The sequence below is a fragment of the Hyalella azteca genome, unplaced genomic scaffold (genome assembly GCF_000764305.2).
Source record: "Hyalella azteca isolate HAZT.00-mixed unplaced genomic scaffold, Hazt_2.0.2 contig11482, whole genome shotgun sequence".
Taxonomy (NCBI): Eukaryota; Metazoa; Arthropoda; class Malacostraca; order Amphipoda; family Hyalellidae; genus Hyalella; species Hyalella azteca.
Genome location: NW_025941478.1, coordinates 97612 through 116299, shown reverse-complemented (window position 1 = coordinate 116299; position 18688 = coordinate 97612). Strand labels below are relative to the sequence as shown.

The 18688-nt window shown below is 44.4% G+C and overlaps 1 protein-coding gene across 1 annotated transcript; it reads left to right on the top strand.

Annotated features, from left to right (window-relative positions):
• The first annotated feature begins 336 nt into the window (after positions 1-336).
• On the top strand, positions 337-18688 carry LOC108682819. The gene is made up of 13 exons (XM_018172060.2): positions 337-2759; positions 9864-9932; positions 11358-11576; positions 12240-12355; positions 12716-12750; positions 13147-13294; positions 13577-13738; positions 14067-14177; positions 14777-15010; positions 15567-15737; positions 16109-16438; positions 17128-17260; positions 17522-18688. The coding sequence occupies exons 1-13, from the start codon at positions 530-532 to the stop codon at positions 18454-18456; spliced, it is 4893 nt and encodes a 1630-aa protein (XP_018027549.1). The 5' UTR covers positions 337-529; the 3' UTR covers positions 18457-18688.

The following is an 18688-nucleotide window of genomic DNA, read 5'->3' as shown; positions in this document are numbered from 1 at the left end:
TAACGTAGCATTGTAACGTTGTACGGTACTCTTTACTGGTTTGTGTCATTGTGACAGTGCTGGGTAACTGTAACGGTGCCCTGTAACGGTGTTGTCACTGTGCTCTGTAACTGGGCTCTCTAACTGTACACTGTAACAATGAATTGTAATGGGAACGTACTTCGGCATGCACTGTGGAATTAATTGCTGACTGGAAATTTTCAGCACTGGTGCAGGATGTACGTTCACGCATTCATTTCTCATGTTGAAGTTGTATTTACTATTTTATGTTAACGTGAGTTCCTTTGATACTTGCATAATATCTACTAATTATTCATTTTTTCTCTTGCAGAGATTCCTGTTTTCGCTGAGTCCGAGCCATCGTTTCGCGTGGGCCGCCTCGTATAAGCGTGATTTGCGTCGTGTATGTCTTCGATTGTGCCTTCATTGAAGTGAAACTTAGTGCGAGCTGCTGAAAAGCGAACCTGTATTGAACGTGTGACGGTATTAAAAGTTGAACTCTGTGTGGATCTGCGATCGTCCAGGCGAAATGTCCAGCGAACCGAAAAGCCTTAGTTCTAAGTCTAAGGATTCTGGTCTTGGTATGTGCAACTGCGATAAGGAGTACCGCACTACCCGCGTCTTGAGCTGTCCCGACGGCAGCCAGAGAACTTGCAAAGTGTGTCTCAAGTGTGGTGCTAGTAGCAGTAGTGCCGTCACTAGCGCTGTCACTAGTGTTACGAGTGACGCTCCAAGTCAACTACAGTCGCACGAAGATCATCAAAGCGAGAAGGTTTCTAGACAGGAAACTTCAAGGGACGACGGCATTGCTTCTCCCTGCCGTGAGGAAGTCGTGTATGACTACCAAGGTGCCAGTAGGTTAGGTTGTAACATGGCCAACAATATTGTCATCGAGTGCCAGAACAACTCGCCGAACCTTCTGAACCCTGCTTTCCTGGCGCAGTCAGACTCATCAGTTGTTGGACATTCCAGTCAGCCTTATGGATTCCATGAATGGTTAGACTGCGCGGTAGCGTCCCCTAATTCAGGATTTCTAAGTGTCAGTAGGACTCAGATTGTTGAAGAAAGCGAGGTGGTTGATCTGAGTGTTGCTTCCAACATCGAAGTTGTCGAGCTGAGCGACGATCAGGAGGTAGAAGAGGAGTGCGTGGCATCCTCCGGTTCAGATTCAACCAGTAAGCCAAAAGATGAAGTTTCACCGATAGTTGCAAGTCTTCCCGTTGAAAACAGTGTACGTAGTCACTTAAGGTGCTCGAATGATTCTTCTCCAAGAAGTAACGTGCAGACGCCAGAATCTTCAGTGGCCTCAAGCGGCTACGGTACAGTGAGGTCCGGGTCGGCGGGCAACAGCGTCAGCGACTCTCCAGTCTCATCTGAAATAAGAACCGCGCACACAGAATGCGCAATTCAACAAGACGTACAGTCACCGATGTGTTTTCCTGTAATGACTCAAACAGTTCAGTTGCCAGCTGCCATCACTCCCCAAAAATATATCATGAATATGCATGTACAGTCACCAATCTATTTACCAGGAATGGTTGTTAACCCATTCAGTTATTCGCCAGATGAGCAAGCTACTCGTGCAGATGCCAGCATTTCCTCTACAAGATACCTTCCACCCCGCAGTAGTAGCCCTCTAGAAATGGTATACTCATCGCTACCTCAACCTGCGGGTATCAATAATCAGGTCCAAGAAGTGATTGATTTGACCCAATTTCCTGCTCGCACCGTTGCGCGAGATTCAAACGAGATAGAGGTTGTTACCTGCAACACTCGGCCACAAGTTCCTCAACTTATTGCTGGTCCTCCAGCGAAAGTCCGTAGTCCATACACTAACAAATTTTCGGACATTAGCTCTGCTGATGATGGACGCTTTAGTGATATCAACTCTCCGCAGAAAATGATGACGCCAGTGAAAAGCAGAGCTCTCCCTATTTCCCCTTTGGCAATATCCTCCTCTTCCACGGTAGCGAGTGCAAAGCTTGTTCCCAGCACCTCTCGGCTACAAGTTCCAGAAGTGATAGCTGATTCCCCAGCAAAAGTCAACAGTCCGTACATTAACAAATTTTCGGACATTAGCTCTGCTGACGACTTCGGACGCTATAGCGATATCAACTCTCCGCAGAAAATGACGACACCTATGAAAAGTAGGGCTCTTCCTTCCTCTCCTTTGGTGAAATCCTCCACTGCCGCGATAGGATTAGACGAAAATGCGATGAATTCGAGTACTGAGACTGTGATATTTCCTTCCACTCTCTTATTGCGCCGAAATTCTATTACCCGTTCTCCTGCGACGCCTTTGACTTCTCCGTCGTTCGGATCTGATACACTTTCTGCTTCATCAAGTATCATCCTAAGTCCCTCTGGCACACCACCATCTTGCAACAGAAAACGCCTAACTCCTTACTGTTGCAGTAAACATTCTTATAACAGAACTCAGGCTAAACCTGCAGGACCTCGTACTGCAGCTAGACCTGTCGTCGGCCCAACTCCCGGCCAAGTTAATCCACAATCCATAAACTCTGTCAACCACTCTGCCCTTTCAATCCCCGATCGTTCAAATGACCGCCGCCCAACGCATTTGAATATGTCTCCAGAAGGACAAGAGGAGCCAGCCTGGAACTACAAAAGTGGACTGGAAATTAAGGTCGTCGAATGTTTGGACGAAACCAAGAGGAAGTCAGAAATAACGCCTCCAAAATACCCCGAGAGACTGACTGGAAAAATAGTTCACCCGTCGCTGTCCGTCACTCCAGACCGTGAGTACCCTGTAGAACTGAAGGATATAAATTTGCCTTAGCAGTAAACAAATTCCTACTTGTCCTTGAAATTTTACATATATGAACTTTCATTTTTTCATTATCTCTCGATTTCTTATTCATTTCTCTTGGTTTTTTATTCATTTGACTCGCTCTTAACTTATTCCATTCTCTTTCCCCTCCATCACACTCACTTCCCTCTCCCTCTCCCTTCCATCTCCCTTTTACTCGCTCCCACTCGCGTCCCTCTCCCTCTAACTCGCTTCCCTCTCCCTCCCACTCGCTTCCCTCTCACTCCCACTCGCTCCCCTCTCCCCTCCACTCGCTTCCCTCTCCCCTCCACTCGGTTCCCTCTCCCCTCCACTCGCTTCCCTCTCCCCTCCACTCGCTTCCCTCTCCCCTCCACTCGCTTCCCTCTCACCTCCACGCTTCCCTCCCCTTCCACTCGCTTCCCTCTTACTCCCACTCACTTCCCTCTCCCTTTCTCATCAAACTATTGTATTGTTTGGTATTATTAGGTATTGTACATTATATTGCATTACAGTATTGTACATTATGTTGCCAGATATTATTGTGAAGCTATTTAATTTGTTACTATATAATTATTGTTCATGTGTTGATGCATTTGTTCGTGATCGCTAGAGTTGCTGTAAAGGGCACGAAAACCCCATTCCCTTGGGGTTGGGGAATGAGGGGTTAGCTCCCAGAACGAAGCTCGATTTTGGGGAATTTTCCTTACTCTGAAAGATCCTCCCTCCACCTCCCCCTACACCCCCATTCCTCAGACTGTTGTGGGGTAACGGGGCTCAGTTATGGGGCTAGGTTTGCACGGTGGGGAAAAGCGGCTTACGAGGAATGAGGATTCGTGGAAAAATAGAGTTCGTTCTTCCTCATGAGGATGCGGATTGTCGATTTTGTGGGTGGGGTTTTTTGAACCCCTCTTCGTGGTGGGATTAGTTGTGGGGTTAGTCTGGGAAGATAAATTCTCAGAGTCGACGCGTTATATTTTTATTTATGAATAGTTATTAAAAATTATTTTTGAGGGAAAGATTTTGCTATCACGTCACAACCGTAACCATGGCAACCTTTGCCCTTCTCCTCCCCTCTCATCCTCCTCATCCCCCTCATCCCCCTCATCCCACTCACCGCCCTACCAAACTCCCACTCTACGTCGATATATAGAAGAAAATACGAAAAAATACTAATAACGCCGCGCTCTTTTAACGTGAAATTAAAGTACCTATATGAGAGTAGATTTGAAACAAAATCTTTTAAAGTATTTTCATTATATATATTGAAGGTATCTGGGATTACCTTCGGCTGCAGGTACGGTAGATAATTACCACATTTTGATGGCTTACATTTACTAATTATAAAATTTTCACTCGATATCTGAAATAGAATTTTATGTAGACGCTCTAAATTGCTTTTAGTTCTATGTTGTTTACGCTCATGTTCGATGTAAACAAACCTGACCTTGGTGAAGGACGTTGCCATGACGATGGTTTCGCTAATGTTCGTCATCGTGTGTACGAAAACGAAGCTTACCAAGACTTTTATTGGAAAACTTTCCCGATTTTCTTCTACTAAAAACCTGTCAATAGTTACCCTGAGATATTTCCGTATATAGTAATCCTAAATTCCTGACAATAGTTTCTCTAAGAATTTTCCACATAATAAATATGAAACATTTAAATAATTATCTTGAGACATATTAGTCAAGAAATACCCAAATATTTGCCTATAATTACTATTTTCTTATTGAATTCCTAGAACTATATTGCCATCTTTTGCTGACACTACATATGGCAGCTCTGTAACACATGCATGCCACACAGGTGTGTGTGGCATGCATGCCACACACCTGTGTGGCAACCTGTATGGATAGCATTATTGCTATCACTGTCTCCATATCATCACTGTAGGACAGTAGGCATTGCCATTACTTTCGCAATCACTGTTGTCATAACATTTACCGTCACTATTGTTTTCTATTGCTGTCACTTCTGGCAGGGCAGTGACAGCAATGCTGACTGCCAGCACTGCAGCGTAGGCACACTAGAGATACTCCGCTTCCTGCATTGCTGTCACACAACACGCAACGCTCGGAACACTTCATACTTCTACACGCACAGCTTAGCACTTCATGCACCACACGCAAAACGCTCGACCATGTACACGTGCTCTGCGTGTGCGTTTTTTAAGCGTACGTGATCCGTGTGTGCGTTTTTTCAGCACACGTGCTCTGTGTGTGCGCTTTTTCAGCGTACGTGATCCGTGTGTGTGTTTTTTCAGCACACGTGCTCTGTGTGTGCGTTTTTTTGAGGGCACGTGCTCCGTGTACGTCTTCCATGCAAAACGCTCACTTGGGCGGAAGTGTAACCTCCGTGTGCTGGCACTCATTTCCGTACACTTCCTACTTCCGGGCGGAAGAGGCAGAGAGAGGGGGTAGAGAGTGAGAGGGGAGAGGGAGTGAGAGGGGAGAGGGAGTGAGAGGGGAGAAGAAGTATAAATGAGGAGAGAGCAAAAAGATTGAAGAGTTGGAAGGGAATAGTGCAGTAAATCAAGAAGAGTTACAAAAAGGCGATGAAGAAAGGTACGAAGTCCAAGAGGGAAAAAGTATAACTGAAGCAGGAACAAATGGAAAATATTTATCATGTTTGGCAAACGATTTCATTCTGTTATCGAAGACGAAATTAGAGTTCTAGGTAATTTATGGGTATCTTTCTTATCGCGCATGTTTTCATCTAAATTGCAACGTCATTTTTATTGCCCATAGTCGGGCTTAGGTTCTAGGCTTTTTCCTCGGAATTCTGACACGGTTTGATATCGCGTCAGCCTTATCTTCGTTATACGTGTTGCTTACGTGACTTTTGACAGATGTCTGGTACTAGTTGACAGATGTCTGGTGCTAGTTGACAGATGTCTGGCACTAGTTGACAGATGTCTGGTACTAGTTGACAGATGTTTGGTTCTAGTTGACAGATGTCTGGCACTAGTTGACAGATGTTTGGTTCTAGTTGACATATGTTTGGTTCTAGTTGAAAGATGTCTGGTGCTAGTTGACATATGTCTGGTGCTAGTTGACAGATGTTTGGTGCTAGTTGACAGATGTTTGGTGCTAGTTGACAGATGTCTTGTGCTAGTTGACAGATGTCTGGTGCTAGTTGACAGATGACTGGTACTAGGTTACATATGTCTGGTACAAGTTGACATATGTCTGGTGCTAGTTGACAGATGTTTGGTGCTAGTTGACAGATGTCTTGTGCTAGTTGACAGATGTCTGGTGCTAGTTGATAGATGACTGGTACTAGGTTACATATGTCTGGTACAAGTTGACATATGTTTGGTTCTAGTTGACAGATGTCTAGTGCTAGTTGACAGATGTTTTGGGCTTGTTGACAGATGTCTGGTACTAGTTGACAGATGACTGGTGCTAGTTGACAGATGTCTGGTGCTAGTTGACAGATGACTGGTGCTAGTTGACAGATGTCTGGTGCTAGTTGACAGATGTCTTGTGCTAGTTGACAGATGTCCGGTACTAGTTGACAGATGACTGGTACTAGTTGACAGATATCCGGTGCTAGTTGACAGATGACTGGTACCAGTTGACAGATGTCCGGTGCTAGTTGACAGATGTCTTGTACATGTTGACAGATGTCTTGTACTTGTTGACAGATGTTTGGCACTACTTATTAGATGTCTGGTGCTAGTTGACAGATGTCTGGCACTACTTGATAGATGTCTGGTACTAGTTGCCTGTTCTTATTTTTTTTCAAGTAGTACCAGACTTCTGATATTTATTTTTTATTTGATATTTAATTCATTCACAATTTAACACAAAATAAATACCTGATGATATTAATTTTTATTTTTTTAACAAAGTTTTGAAGCTCGTTTATATTAATCTAACATATCAAACCCGAATGTACCACACAACATACACTTTCATAACATACACCTAGATAACATGCACCTACATAACATGCACCTACATAACATACACCTACATAACATGCACCTAGATAACATGCACGTAGATAACATGCACCTATATAACATACACCTACATAACATACCTACAACTACATAACATACACCTAGATAACATAGTCATACACCTACATAACATCATTAACATGCACCTACATAACATACACCTACATAGCATGCACCTACATAACATACACCTACAAAACAAACACCTACATGACGGAATTTGCAGGAAAGGGAGAGAGAGAGAGAGAAAGAGAGAGAGAGAAAGAGAGAGAGAGTGAGAGAGAGAGAAGGAGAGAAATAAGTAAAGAGATACACGCTGTCTTGTGCAGATGCATACGCTGATGCCAACTGCAGCTTGACCTCGATAGCTGCACCAGCTGTGCTCTGTACAGGCGTGTACAGGTGTATGCTGCTGTCCCCTGTATAGTCGTGTACAGGTGTAGATGCACACAGCTGCTGTGCCCTGTACATTGAAGTCTTGTACAGGTGTAGGTGTGTACATACATTTGCTGCCTACGGCATTTTCGATCGAACTAATTTTTTGTGCCAACTTTGGAAAGCAAAGGCGTCGGAAATTTACTGTTGCACAGACAGACTTACGGTCAGAACTTACGATGAAGACCAAAGCTTTGAGTTTGGTTGCTGTTTGGGTTACGACGTCGTAAGGACATCGTAACATGTGACCGACATTAGCTGCCGTATTACTTGCCGTCAAACTAGGACGCGGCGGCAGGTCAATCAATGCGGCCCACTGACCTGTATATGTTATGTCCGCGCTATGTCTGCGCTATGTACACGCTATGTCCGCGCTATGTACACGCTATGTCTGCGCTATGTACACGCTATGTCCGCGCTATGTACACGCTATGTCTGCGCTATGTACACGCTATGTCCGCGCTATGTCTGCGCTATGTCCACGCTATGTCCGCGTTATGTCTGCGCTATGTCCGCACTATGTCAGCGCTATGTCCGCGCTATGTCCGCGCTATGTACACGCTATGTCCGCGCTATGTACACGCTATGTCCGCGCTATGTACACGCTATGTCCGCGCTATGTACACGCTATGTCCGCGCTATGTCTGCGCTATGTCCACGCTATGGCCACGCTATGTCCACGATATGTCCACGCTATGTCCACGCTATGTCCGCACTATGTCTGCGCTATGTCCGCGCTATGTCCGCGCTATGTCCGCGCTATGTCCGCACTATGTCCACGCTATGTCGGCCCTATGTTGCTGTTATATATGCGCTATGTAAGCCTATGTTGCTGTCATGTGGGCGGTATGTCGGCGCTATGTCTTCGCTACGTGAGCTGCATAAATGTTATCCAGGCTGTAGCCTATATTCTCATTGTTACTCCATATCCTTTATATTTACCCCAAATTTTCTACATTTACCCCGAACGCCTGAGAACTCAAGGCACTCAATGTATACGTGACCTCGTTGCTGTATGGCGTGCGCGTGTTAACTCGTCGTTGCAGGTACATTTAATACACTATTCATGTGTATACAACATGCATGTGAATGTGTTAATGAATGCGGAGCGAGAAACATGAAAGTCACATTCACTCATGAGAGCAGCACGATTGACCTGAATGAAAGTGAACGTTTCCGAAGTGCGTTCACACATACACACACACATACCGACAAAACGTGTTTGTATGCTCATACAGTTCCTGATTGAGTGTCTGGTGAATATATACAGGCTGTGTGAGTGCTGGCTTGTGTGTGGAAATAAGTGTACTCTTAAAACTATCGCCGGAGGTCTTATTACCTTGTGATTCTCATCAACGTTACCATTACGTTACCATTACCTTAGCCATTACTACGTCAATACTACCACTTTACCTCCATATCGCCACTACCATCATACCACCACACCACACCGTCACCACCACACCACATCGTCACCACAACACACCACATCACCACACCACATCACCACTCAGCTCGCTCAGCTTGCGTAACTCTCAGGCGTCAGCGGAGCGTAGCGCTGCCGACACCTCGTCACACGTGATACGCGGTGACACTTGTGACACTACAAAGCTTAGGACACACCTAGTGACACTTGTGACACTACACAGCTTAGGACACACCTAGTGACACTTGTGACACTACACAGCTTAGGACACACCTAGTGACACTTGTGACACTACACAGCTTAGGACACACCTAGTGACACTTGTGACACTACACAGCTTAGGACACACCTAGTGACACTTGTGACACTGCACAGCTTAGGACACACCTAGTGACACTTGTGACACTACAATGCTTAGGACATACCTAGTGACACTTGTGACACTACAATGCTTAGGACACACCTAGTGACAGTTGTGACACACTCATTAATACTACTTTCTGACACTCATTAATACTTTATCACACTCTTTGACACTTTGTCACACTTGAGTTTTTTTGTGCTAGGTAACACTTCATAAAATTCGTCAAGACCTAGTGGGACCCTGCACCACTGCACAGCTACCAATCACACTTGTCATGCTATGTGCAGTCTGAGGCCATCACGCTGGTGTCACTCTCACGCTAGCGTCACTCTCACGCTGCGTTATCACTCTCGTTATCTTTCGTTCTACGCGGTTTATCTCGAGTTGCTTCACATGTCCATCGCCCTTGGACGTAGCAGCGAAGGGAGAGGCATAGGAACCGTTCAAGGATTCTACATTTATCCTCCATTTCTATATCGTCTCTATATCGTATAGGACTATAGGCCGTATTACTTCTGCTTCTGTACATCCTTCTTCTCATTTTTATCTCCTCTTTAATTGCGTCTTCTTTTCAATGCCATAATTCGCCTCTCCTAACAATCGTTTCTCCCTTCATTTTCATAATTTATTTTTCTCTTATACTTCGATTTCCCTTTATTATTATTAATTTTTTATTTTTTATAAGTATCGCATGTATTTTAGTATTCATATTAATATATGAATTATTGGAACTGTTTATTCTTGTATATTGACTGCGTAGCAGCCTGTTTGTAGAGCTGTGTGTCTGAATGCATTTATGTCACCAATTAATTGACTTTGTATTTATATCTAATACAAAAATTCTAATTCATGTATATTTAATTGATTATTTCATTTACAGACAGCAAAATGAGCGCTGACTACGTGGATGTAACTCACTTCAAGGCACTCAAGCAGCTCGGCAGTGGTGGTGAGTGAATATTTTTATTCATTTATACATGAATGATTGTGTGTGTAACTGAGTTCATGTATTACATGTCTCGTGTAGCCTTGGGTAACGTTTTAGCGTCGCGACAGATAAGACGGTGTTACCAGTGTCCAAAAACTGTTACCGTGACAGACATGCTGGTAGGAATACCATAGTCCTCGTTACCTGGTAGGAATACCATAGTCCCCGTTACCTGGTAGGAATACCATAGTCCCCGTTACCTGGTAGGAATACCATAGTCCCCGTTACCTGGTAGGAATACCATAGTCCCCGTTACCTGGTAGGAATACCATAGTCCCCGTTACCTGGTAGGAATACCATAGTCCCCGTTACCTGGTAGGAATACCATAGTCCCCGTTACCTGGTAGGAATACCATAGTCCCCGTTACCTGGTAGGAATACCATAGTCCCCGTTACCTGGTAGGAATACCATAGTCCCCGTTACCTGGTAGGAATACCATAGTCCCCGTTACCTGGTAGGAATACCATAGTCCCCGTTACCTGGTAGGAATACCATAGTCCCCGTTACCTGGTAGGAATACCATAGTCCCCGTTACCTGGTAGGAATACCATAGTCCCCGTTACCTGGTAGGAATACCATAGTCCCCGTTACCTGGTAGGAATACCATAGTCCCCGTTACCTGGTAGGAATACCATAGTCCCCGTTACCTGGTAGGAATACCATAGTCCCCGTTACCTGGTAGGAATACCATAGTCCCCGTTACCTGGTAGGAATACCATAGTCCCCGTTACCTGGTAGGAATACCATAGTCCCCGTTACCTGGTAGGAATACCATAGTCCCCGTTACCTGGTAGGAATACCATAGTCCCCGTTACCTGGTAGGAATACCATAGTCCCCGTTACCTGGTAGGAATACCATAGTCCCCGTTACCTGGTAGGAATACCATAGTCCCCGTTACCTGGTAGGAATACCATAGTCCCCGTTACCTGGTAGGAATACCATAGTCCCCGTTACCTGGTAGGAATACCATAGTCCCCGTTACCTGGTAGGAATACCATAGTCCCCGTTACCTGGTAGGAATACCATAGTCCCCGTTACCTGGTAGGAATACCATAGTCCCCGTTACCTGGTAGGAATACCATAGTCCCCGTTACCTGGTAGGAATACCATAGTCCCCGTTACCTGGTAGGAATACCATAGTCCCCGTTACCTGGTAGGAATACCATAGTCCCCGTTACCTGGTAGGAATACCATAGTCCCCGTTACCTGGTAGGAATACCATAGTCCCCGTTACCTGGTAGGAATACCATAGTCCCCGTTACCTGGTAGGAATACCATAGTCCCCGTTACCTGGTAGGAATACCATAGTCCCCGTTACCTGGTAGGAATACCATAGTCCCCGTTACCTGGTAGGAATACCATAGTCCNCATATGTTGTGTGCAGCATACGGCACGGTGTTCCTGGTGAGGAAGATGACTGGTGCTGACGTAGGCAAGACCTACGCCATGAAGGTGGTGAGGAAGTGCGTCCTGCTGCAGCGGACCAAGGCCGTGGAGCACGCCTACACAGAGCTGCAGGTCCTCCGTCTGCTGCAGGACGATCCTTCCTTCGCTCAACTCAAATATGCTTTCCAGGACGAACTTTTCCTCTATCTTGTGATGGGTAAGTGTCATGTGTGGTGGGGTGATGGGTGAGTGTCTTGGGTGATGGGGTGATGGGTGGGTCATGGGTGATGGGGGTTATGGGTGGGCACCGACCCAGCCCAACGCTAGCCCTAGAATCCCACCATGTGGGTGAGTCATGGGGTTATGGGCGAGTCATGGGGTCGTGATGGGTGAGTGATAGGGTCATAATTAGGTCATGGGTGGGTGCTGAAAGTGGTGTGGGTCATAGTCATAGGTAACAGCTTAATTCATAAGGGTGCTGTGGGTGATACGGCTAAACTTGTTCTAGATGAACTGAACTGAAAATGTTCTTTGCGTAGACTGTAAATAGATTATATAGCGATGACATCCAAGTCGTTTTGACTATAATATACCTAGTCTTTGACTATAATTTACCTAGTCCTAGACTATAATCTACCTACTTAGTAGATTATAGCGATAAGATCCAAGTATTTGTGGTGTCGTAAATATTTACTGGCTTCTTTATTGTTGGTATATTGTCATGTTCTCTAGCTGAACTGTGCCAGTGCATATATACTGTTCATTGTTATGTTCCTAAGCTGTGCCAGTATATACGGTTCATTCTTATATACAGTATACACTGTTCAATGTTCACGTAGTTGCTCATAATCAGAAATTAACTTTGTGTTGCTCTGAGCAGACTTCATCCAAGGGGGCGAATTATTTTTCCATTTTAATCGCGGAGGACAAATGAGCGAAGACCACACGCGCTTCTACGTGGGGGAGATGGTCCTGGCCGTCGAGAAGCTGCACGCCGTGAGTCTTGTTATATATTCTTGATATTATTCAGTGTTATTAGTGGCAAATGTTGTTGATATTATTCTGTGTTATTAGTGGCAAATATTGTTGATATTAGTCACTCTTATTAGTGGCAAGTATTGTTGATATTATTCAGTCTTATTACTTGCATAGATTGTTGATATTATTCAGTCTTGTTGTTGTTCAATATTATTGATATTATTCTGATTTATTAGTGGCACAGATTGTTGATATTAAGTCCTATTAGCGCCAAATATTCATGATATTATTCAGTGTTATTAGTGGCAAATATTGTTGATATTATTAAGTTTTATTGTAGTAAATTAAATGGCTATAATGTAGATATTATTTACATAGGATTTGAATAATGACGGAAACGCCAAGCTTGCTCGGTGCGTTGATGAGGTGTTGGGGTTTTGGGGTTACTGGGGGTGTTGGGGTTACTGGGGTGTTGGGGTTACTGGAGGTGTTGGGGTTACTGGGGGTGTTGGGGTTACTGTGGGAGTATTGGGGTTGAGATTTCGAACGCCTGAGCTGTTATCGCATACTTGAATCACTCAGAAAATTGCTCTTGCATTTTCATAATTTGACAGCAATGTTACACCAACATTAGAACATTATTATGCCAATCATAGACAAAGACTAAACCCATCATAGTTGATTTATCGGTCACTTAGCCCACTAGTTCCTCATGCCCTAATTGGTCGGTCACTTAACCCACTAGTTTCTCATACCCTAATCAAACCTTACCACCGCCTCTATCATGAACTCCTGCTGTGATCCTACAGACGCATCCTGTCTCTGGAGGTGCAGATGCCTCCTTCGCTGTCCCCGAAGGCTGCAGACTTCATCTCCAGGCTCATCGCGCGGGACCAGACCCAGCGGCTGGGCTATAACAATGGGGCCGCAGAACTGAAGAACCATCCCTTCTTTGAGGCGAGTTCTTAACTCTAAACGTTCATATAACTTTATGTTAAGAACTTGTCGTGGGCCAAGCGTTGTTTTTGGTCGATTTTTTCTGAATTGAATTATTTTGCTCGAATGACTTTCTTTTTGGTGATCGTGACAACTTGTACTAGTAGCATAAAGAAATGCGTCGATAACGTAAAGCTGTTACGTAAAGCTGTGTGCCAATAACGTAAAGCAGTGCAGTAATAACGTAAAATATTCCATCAATAACGTAAAATATACCATCAATAACGTATTTTAACGACACAGGGCATGGATTGGGCTGCCCTAAGCGCCCGCCGCGTGAGGCCGCCCTTTGTGCCGGTCCTCTACAGGGACGACGACGTGGCTAATTTTCATCGTAACTTCACGTGTAAGGACCTCGTCATGACCACGCTCGAGATGGACGGACTCCGACACATCTGGTTCAAAGTGAGAAACCACCTTCAGTTTGATATTATTATAATGGTTCAATCTGTCTTAATTACCCTCGTTGGTTCAAAGTGAGACCACTTCACGTGTAATATTTTATTGCTATATTGTGTTTATTTCCTGGGGAATTTCTCGTTGTAGTTTACTTATTGTTTCATGAAAAAATATTTCATTATTGTTATATATAATTCGTTCTAAGCCCAAGATTGTAACAATTTTTGAGCATATCTATCACTAAGTCTACGCTAATTATAACACACCTACGTTACCGTCATCAGTAACTTTAATGCCACCACTAACACCACTAACACCACGTCACCACCCCCAGAACTACCAGCACTCACCAGCGGGTGTCGCCCTGGAGGCCGTCGTGCTGCACGCGACCACGAGACGCGCCGCGCCCTGCGTGCGAGACCTCAGCGTCGTCGCTGCTGCTGGCGTGAGTACATCGAGTACTGTGCCTTGTTGTGTAGTACTGTACCTTGTGTGGTACTGTGTACTGTACCTTGTTATCTAGTACTACTGTGCCTTGTTGTGTAGTAAAGTGTACTGGACTTCACTACTGTGCCTTGTTGTGTAGTACTGTGCTTCACCACTGTACCTTGTTCTGTACTAGTGTACCTTGTTGTGTACTACTGCACCTTGTTGTGTAGTAAAGTGTTCTGTACCTTACTACTGTGCCTTGTTTTGTAGTACTGTAGCCTGTGCCCGTGAAACATGTTCCCAACAAACACGCTGTTCAGCGATCTTGTGGTTGCAATATACTCAACATCTCTTGTCTCTTCCTCATGTCTCTTATTATAACGTGTGCCACCGCTCTAACCCCACTCCATAACCCTCTTTTAATCCTCGCCCATCCTTAACCCCACTCCGTAACCCTCTTTTACTCATGTTCCTTGATCACACTCCATAACCCTCTTTTAATCCTCGTCAATCCTTAACCCCACTCCATAAGTCCCTCCATAAGCATCTTCATAACCTTTTTTTAACACTCGTCTACCCTTAACCCTCCTCCATAACCCTCTTTTTACCCCGCAGATATCGGCGTTCTTCCAGAAGTACGCAATTGACTTCAACGAGCCCGCCATAGGCCAAGGTTCAAGCGGCCTGGTGCTGCGCTGTACCAGCACGCGTACCAGCACGCGTACCAGCCAAACTTACGCCGTCAAGGTGGTACCTCGGGCTCTCGATTGCTCCATGGAGGTCCAAATGCTGACATCAGCTCAGGGGCATCACTCAATAATCAAGTTCATCGACTTTATTCAAGATATGGTGAGTGTAGGAACATTTTCTCTTTTATCTTGCTTTAGAGTAACACGAATACCTGATATGCCAGGGAACTTCGCGGCATTTGTGGCGTGAGATGTTTTCTGTTGAAATGAACCATTATAACAATAAATTAATATAATAATTAATTTTTGAGTATAATAATTTATTGATGCTGCACTCTGCCTGCATTAAATATTCTGCCAGGTTCGGTCATACCTCATCATACCTCAGCAGTCATTGCCGTCATGTTCATGTACTTGTACATCCAGTGACATCACATCTATTGTTGTTTAATCACTCCTATTAAATTGCTACCATTAATATTTTTATGGAATTATTCATGTTTCTCTGTTGTCCATCTTTATCACTGGAATTCTTTTGTCATAACTCTTATTCCAACGTCATCACTTATTCTACCGTTATCACTCCTATTCCACCATCATCACTCCTATTCCACCATCATCACTCCTATTCCACCGTCATCACTCCTATTTCACCATCACTACTCCTATTCCACCGTCAGCAATTTTCACTTCCTATTTCTCCGTAATTTGCCCAGGCGTTTTCCTACATCGTCACGGAGCTGGTGGCTGGTGAAGACCTGCGCTCGTACCTTCACCGTAACGCCGAAACAACTGAGATGAAAATACGCGACGTATTCGAAAAAATCTGCGTCGCGGTCGATCACCTCCACACACTCAACATTGCTCACCGAGACCTCAAGCCTGAGGTAAGTTATATGTCCTTAAGTTTACTGCGCCATAAATGCTATGCATTGGTATTTTCTTCTCTGTCGGCCATTTATTGGAGAAAGAAAGGCGCCATTTATTGGCCAACCTCTTTTGATGTCGTACTTCCCCGACAATATTTATTTGACTTCGTATCTCACTCGAAATAAATGTCCTCTTGTCATATAAAGTTTAAAAAATATCAATGAAATATTTGGCTACGTTAGAATATATAATTAAACAACTAATTATAGTCATGGGAATAATGCATAATGTTTGATTTTACGACGCCACTGCCTTAAATAGTACGAAACTACCAACTAACATCAATCTTATACCTTACTTTATTTATAATATTTGATTCTGTTTCCAGAACGTGATGCTGGATCCGCTGAATGGGTCTGTTAAAATAATAGATTTCGGGTTCGCGTGCAAGCACTTCCCCGACGCAGACTCAGCGGGCCCTGGCGCAGAGTCTGCGGTCCGCGCGCCGGCTAACTTTACCCTCAGCTTCGCGGCTCCCGAATTAATAAAAGATTATCTGGAGGAGCGTAAGAAGGATGCCGGTGAAGGATACTCGGACGTGTACAGCGGCAAGAGGAAGCGTAATGTGGCCGCCTTGCTGCCGTCCAAGAGAAGTCGCCCGCAGGCTGCACTAGCGGACCCGCGGGCTTGTGACATGTGGAGTCTGGGCGTCATGTTGGTGAGTTGCGAATTGATTATAATTAATAAGAATTTACAATTATTTTTGTTACAATTTGTGTTGTTATTATTAGTGACAAAAATATTGTTGTTAGGTACTTATTGTAACATCGTTGACGCTCCGATTATAAACGCGTTCAAGAACAGACTAGTTAAAGCTATGGAGAAATGCCTAGCACCGCATCGAACCCGGTGGAAGTCTAGTAGCTATTTCAAACTAAACTAACGTCAGTCTTGAAAATATTCGTTCAATGGACCTGATTTTAGATCTTCTGTGAACAATTCCTGAAAAGTACAAGAATCGGCGACAGGCCACATCAGGCCTACTCATCAGCGCCGACATCACTATTTTATGTTATGTTATGTCTCATGATTTAAATTCTACATTCTATCTTTTTCCCAATTTCGAAAGTTGTCTTATTTACTTATAACTTAGTTACTTTTCAGGGTATAACAATTGTAGCAACACTACCTAACACTACCTAACACTAGCTAACACTACCTAACACTACCTAACACTAGCTAACACTAGCAAACACTAGCTAACACTAGCTAACACTAGTAACACTAGTAACACTAGCAACACTAGCAAACACTAGCAAACACTAGCTAACACTAGCTAACACTAGCTAACACTAGTAACACTAGCTAACACTAGCAACACTATCTAACTAGTTACTGTGTTTGCAGTACCTGATGGTGTCGAGCAAGCACCCCTTCGAAGGCACCGCCAGTCCCCTCGCCAAAATATTGGCTGGGGACTTCAGATTCGACGAGGAGGCCTGGGAAAACGTAAACTCGTCCGTTCGAAGCCTCGTGCAGGGTGAGTTCAAATCTATTCCTAAAATCATCTAATTAATGAAATTTGCTATGATATAAATTAAATATTATTTAACATATGTTATTTACTATTTTTATATACGCTTCATTCATGTTTTCATGTTATTCACTAAACATATTTTCACTCTTTTATCTCTACTCCATGTCACTGTGCTGAATTATTCTCAATCCTTCTTTCCAACCCAGAAATATTGTGTCGGAAATTCATTCGCTTCCACGAAATTAACCGGACGAATTTTTCCAGAACTCCTGGCGGTTGATCCTGCAGATCGTCCTTTCACGAAAGACGTCCTCGAGCATCCGTGGATGCAGTTCGATGAATTCGTCAACCCTCTCGCCATGGAGCTCCCTAGCTTGCGACGGCCCACCCTCCCAAACACCCAAAATTTGGTCGATGACCTCGCCGTAGCCCAAGAGAGATGTAGATTTTCGGCGGCTCGGTATTTGTCATCAACGCGGGTGAGGCGGGTGAACACCCTGAGTTCAACTTACCTGATGAAAGAAATCGCCGGCGCTTCTTCCCGAACTTTCGTTGCGCCGTTCAACGGCCTACCTCCTGTTGCTCCGACTTATTTCAACAGCCAAAGTCTGGCCAGATTCCATGGACGGGCCAGCATGGAAGATATTAACACGTCTTCTTTCGTCGGCCGGGTCCCGCAACTGCCTAAATCCGCGCCTTCGTCTACGGTTCCATCCCGTAACAACAGCAACGCAGCAAACGACGATGAAATTTATGCTGCACTGGCGTCCCAAATACGAGGAGCGAAATTCGTTCAGGGATTTGAACTAAATGGCAAGAAGTTCCTTCCTCGAAGCCCTAAACAGCGCCTGGATTTTAGTGGCTTTTTGGCTGACAATGAGTCGGAGCCTCGTGAACCCAAGATCATAAAGCGGCAATTATTTGCAGCTGAGATTAGTTTCTCTGGTGCCAGTGGAGCTCTTCCCTCGAACGAGTTCTCGAGCGGTTACCATTCCGCTTCACGAAATACCGGATACAAACATTCAGCTGCGGACCAAAGTGCCCGCTACCCTTTGGCTCCAAGATACACAGTCTTTGAGCCCATTTTGACCAGGTCACGGAAGAGGTTATTAGATGGCGGGTCTCCTCCAGAAATATTAGCTCCCGCCGTGAGGAGATATAAAAGGCGCAGGCGAAATCAAAATTCCAAAGACCGATGATCAGATCGTTTTTAGGCATCTAATACTTAGAATTAGAACTCTCCGAGGTGCGAGTGCATCTGTTCTACTTATGGTTTTAAATTAGATTTCATTTTAGCCTTTCATTAAATGCAATTTTACCCTGATATGAAATCCTAGCCCTTAAAAAGACCATTAATTTTAATCTTTGTGATATTTTATTTACTTAACAATGCGTATGGATGCAACGAGCAAATGACTGTCTGAGACCCTC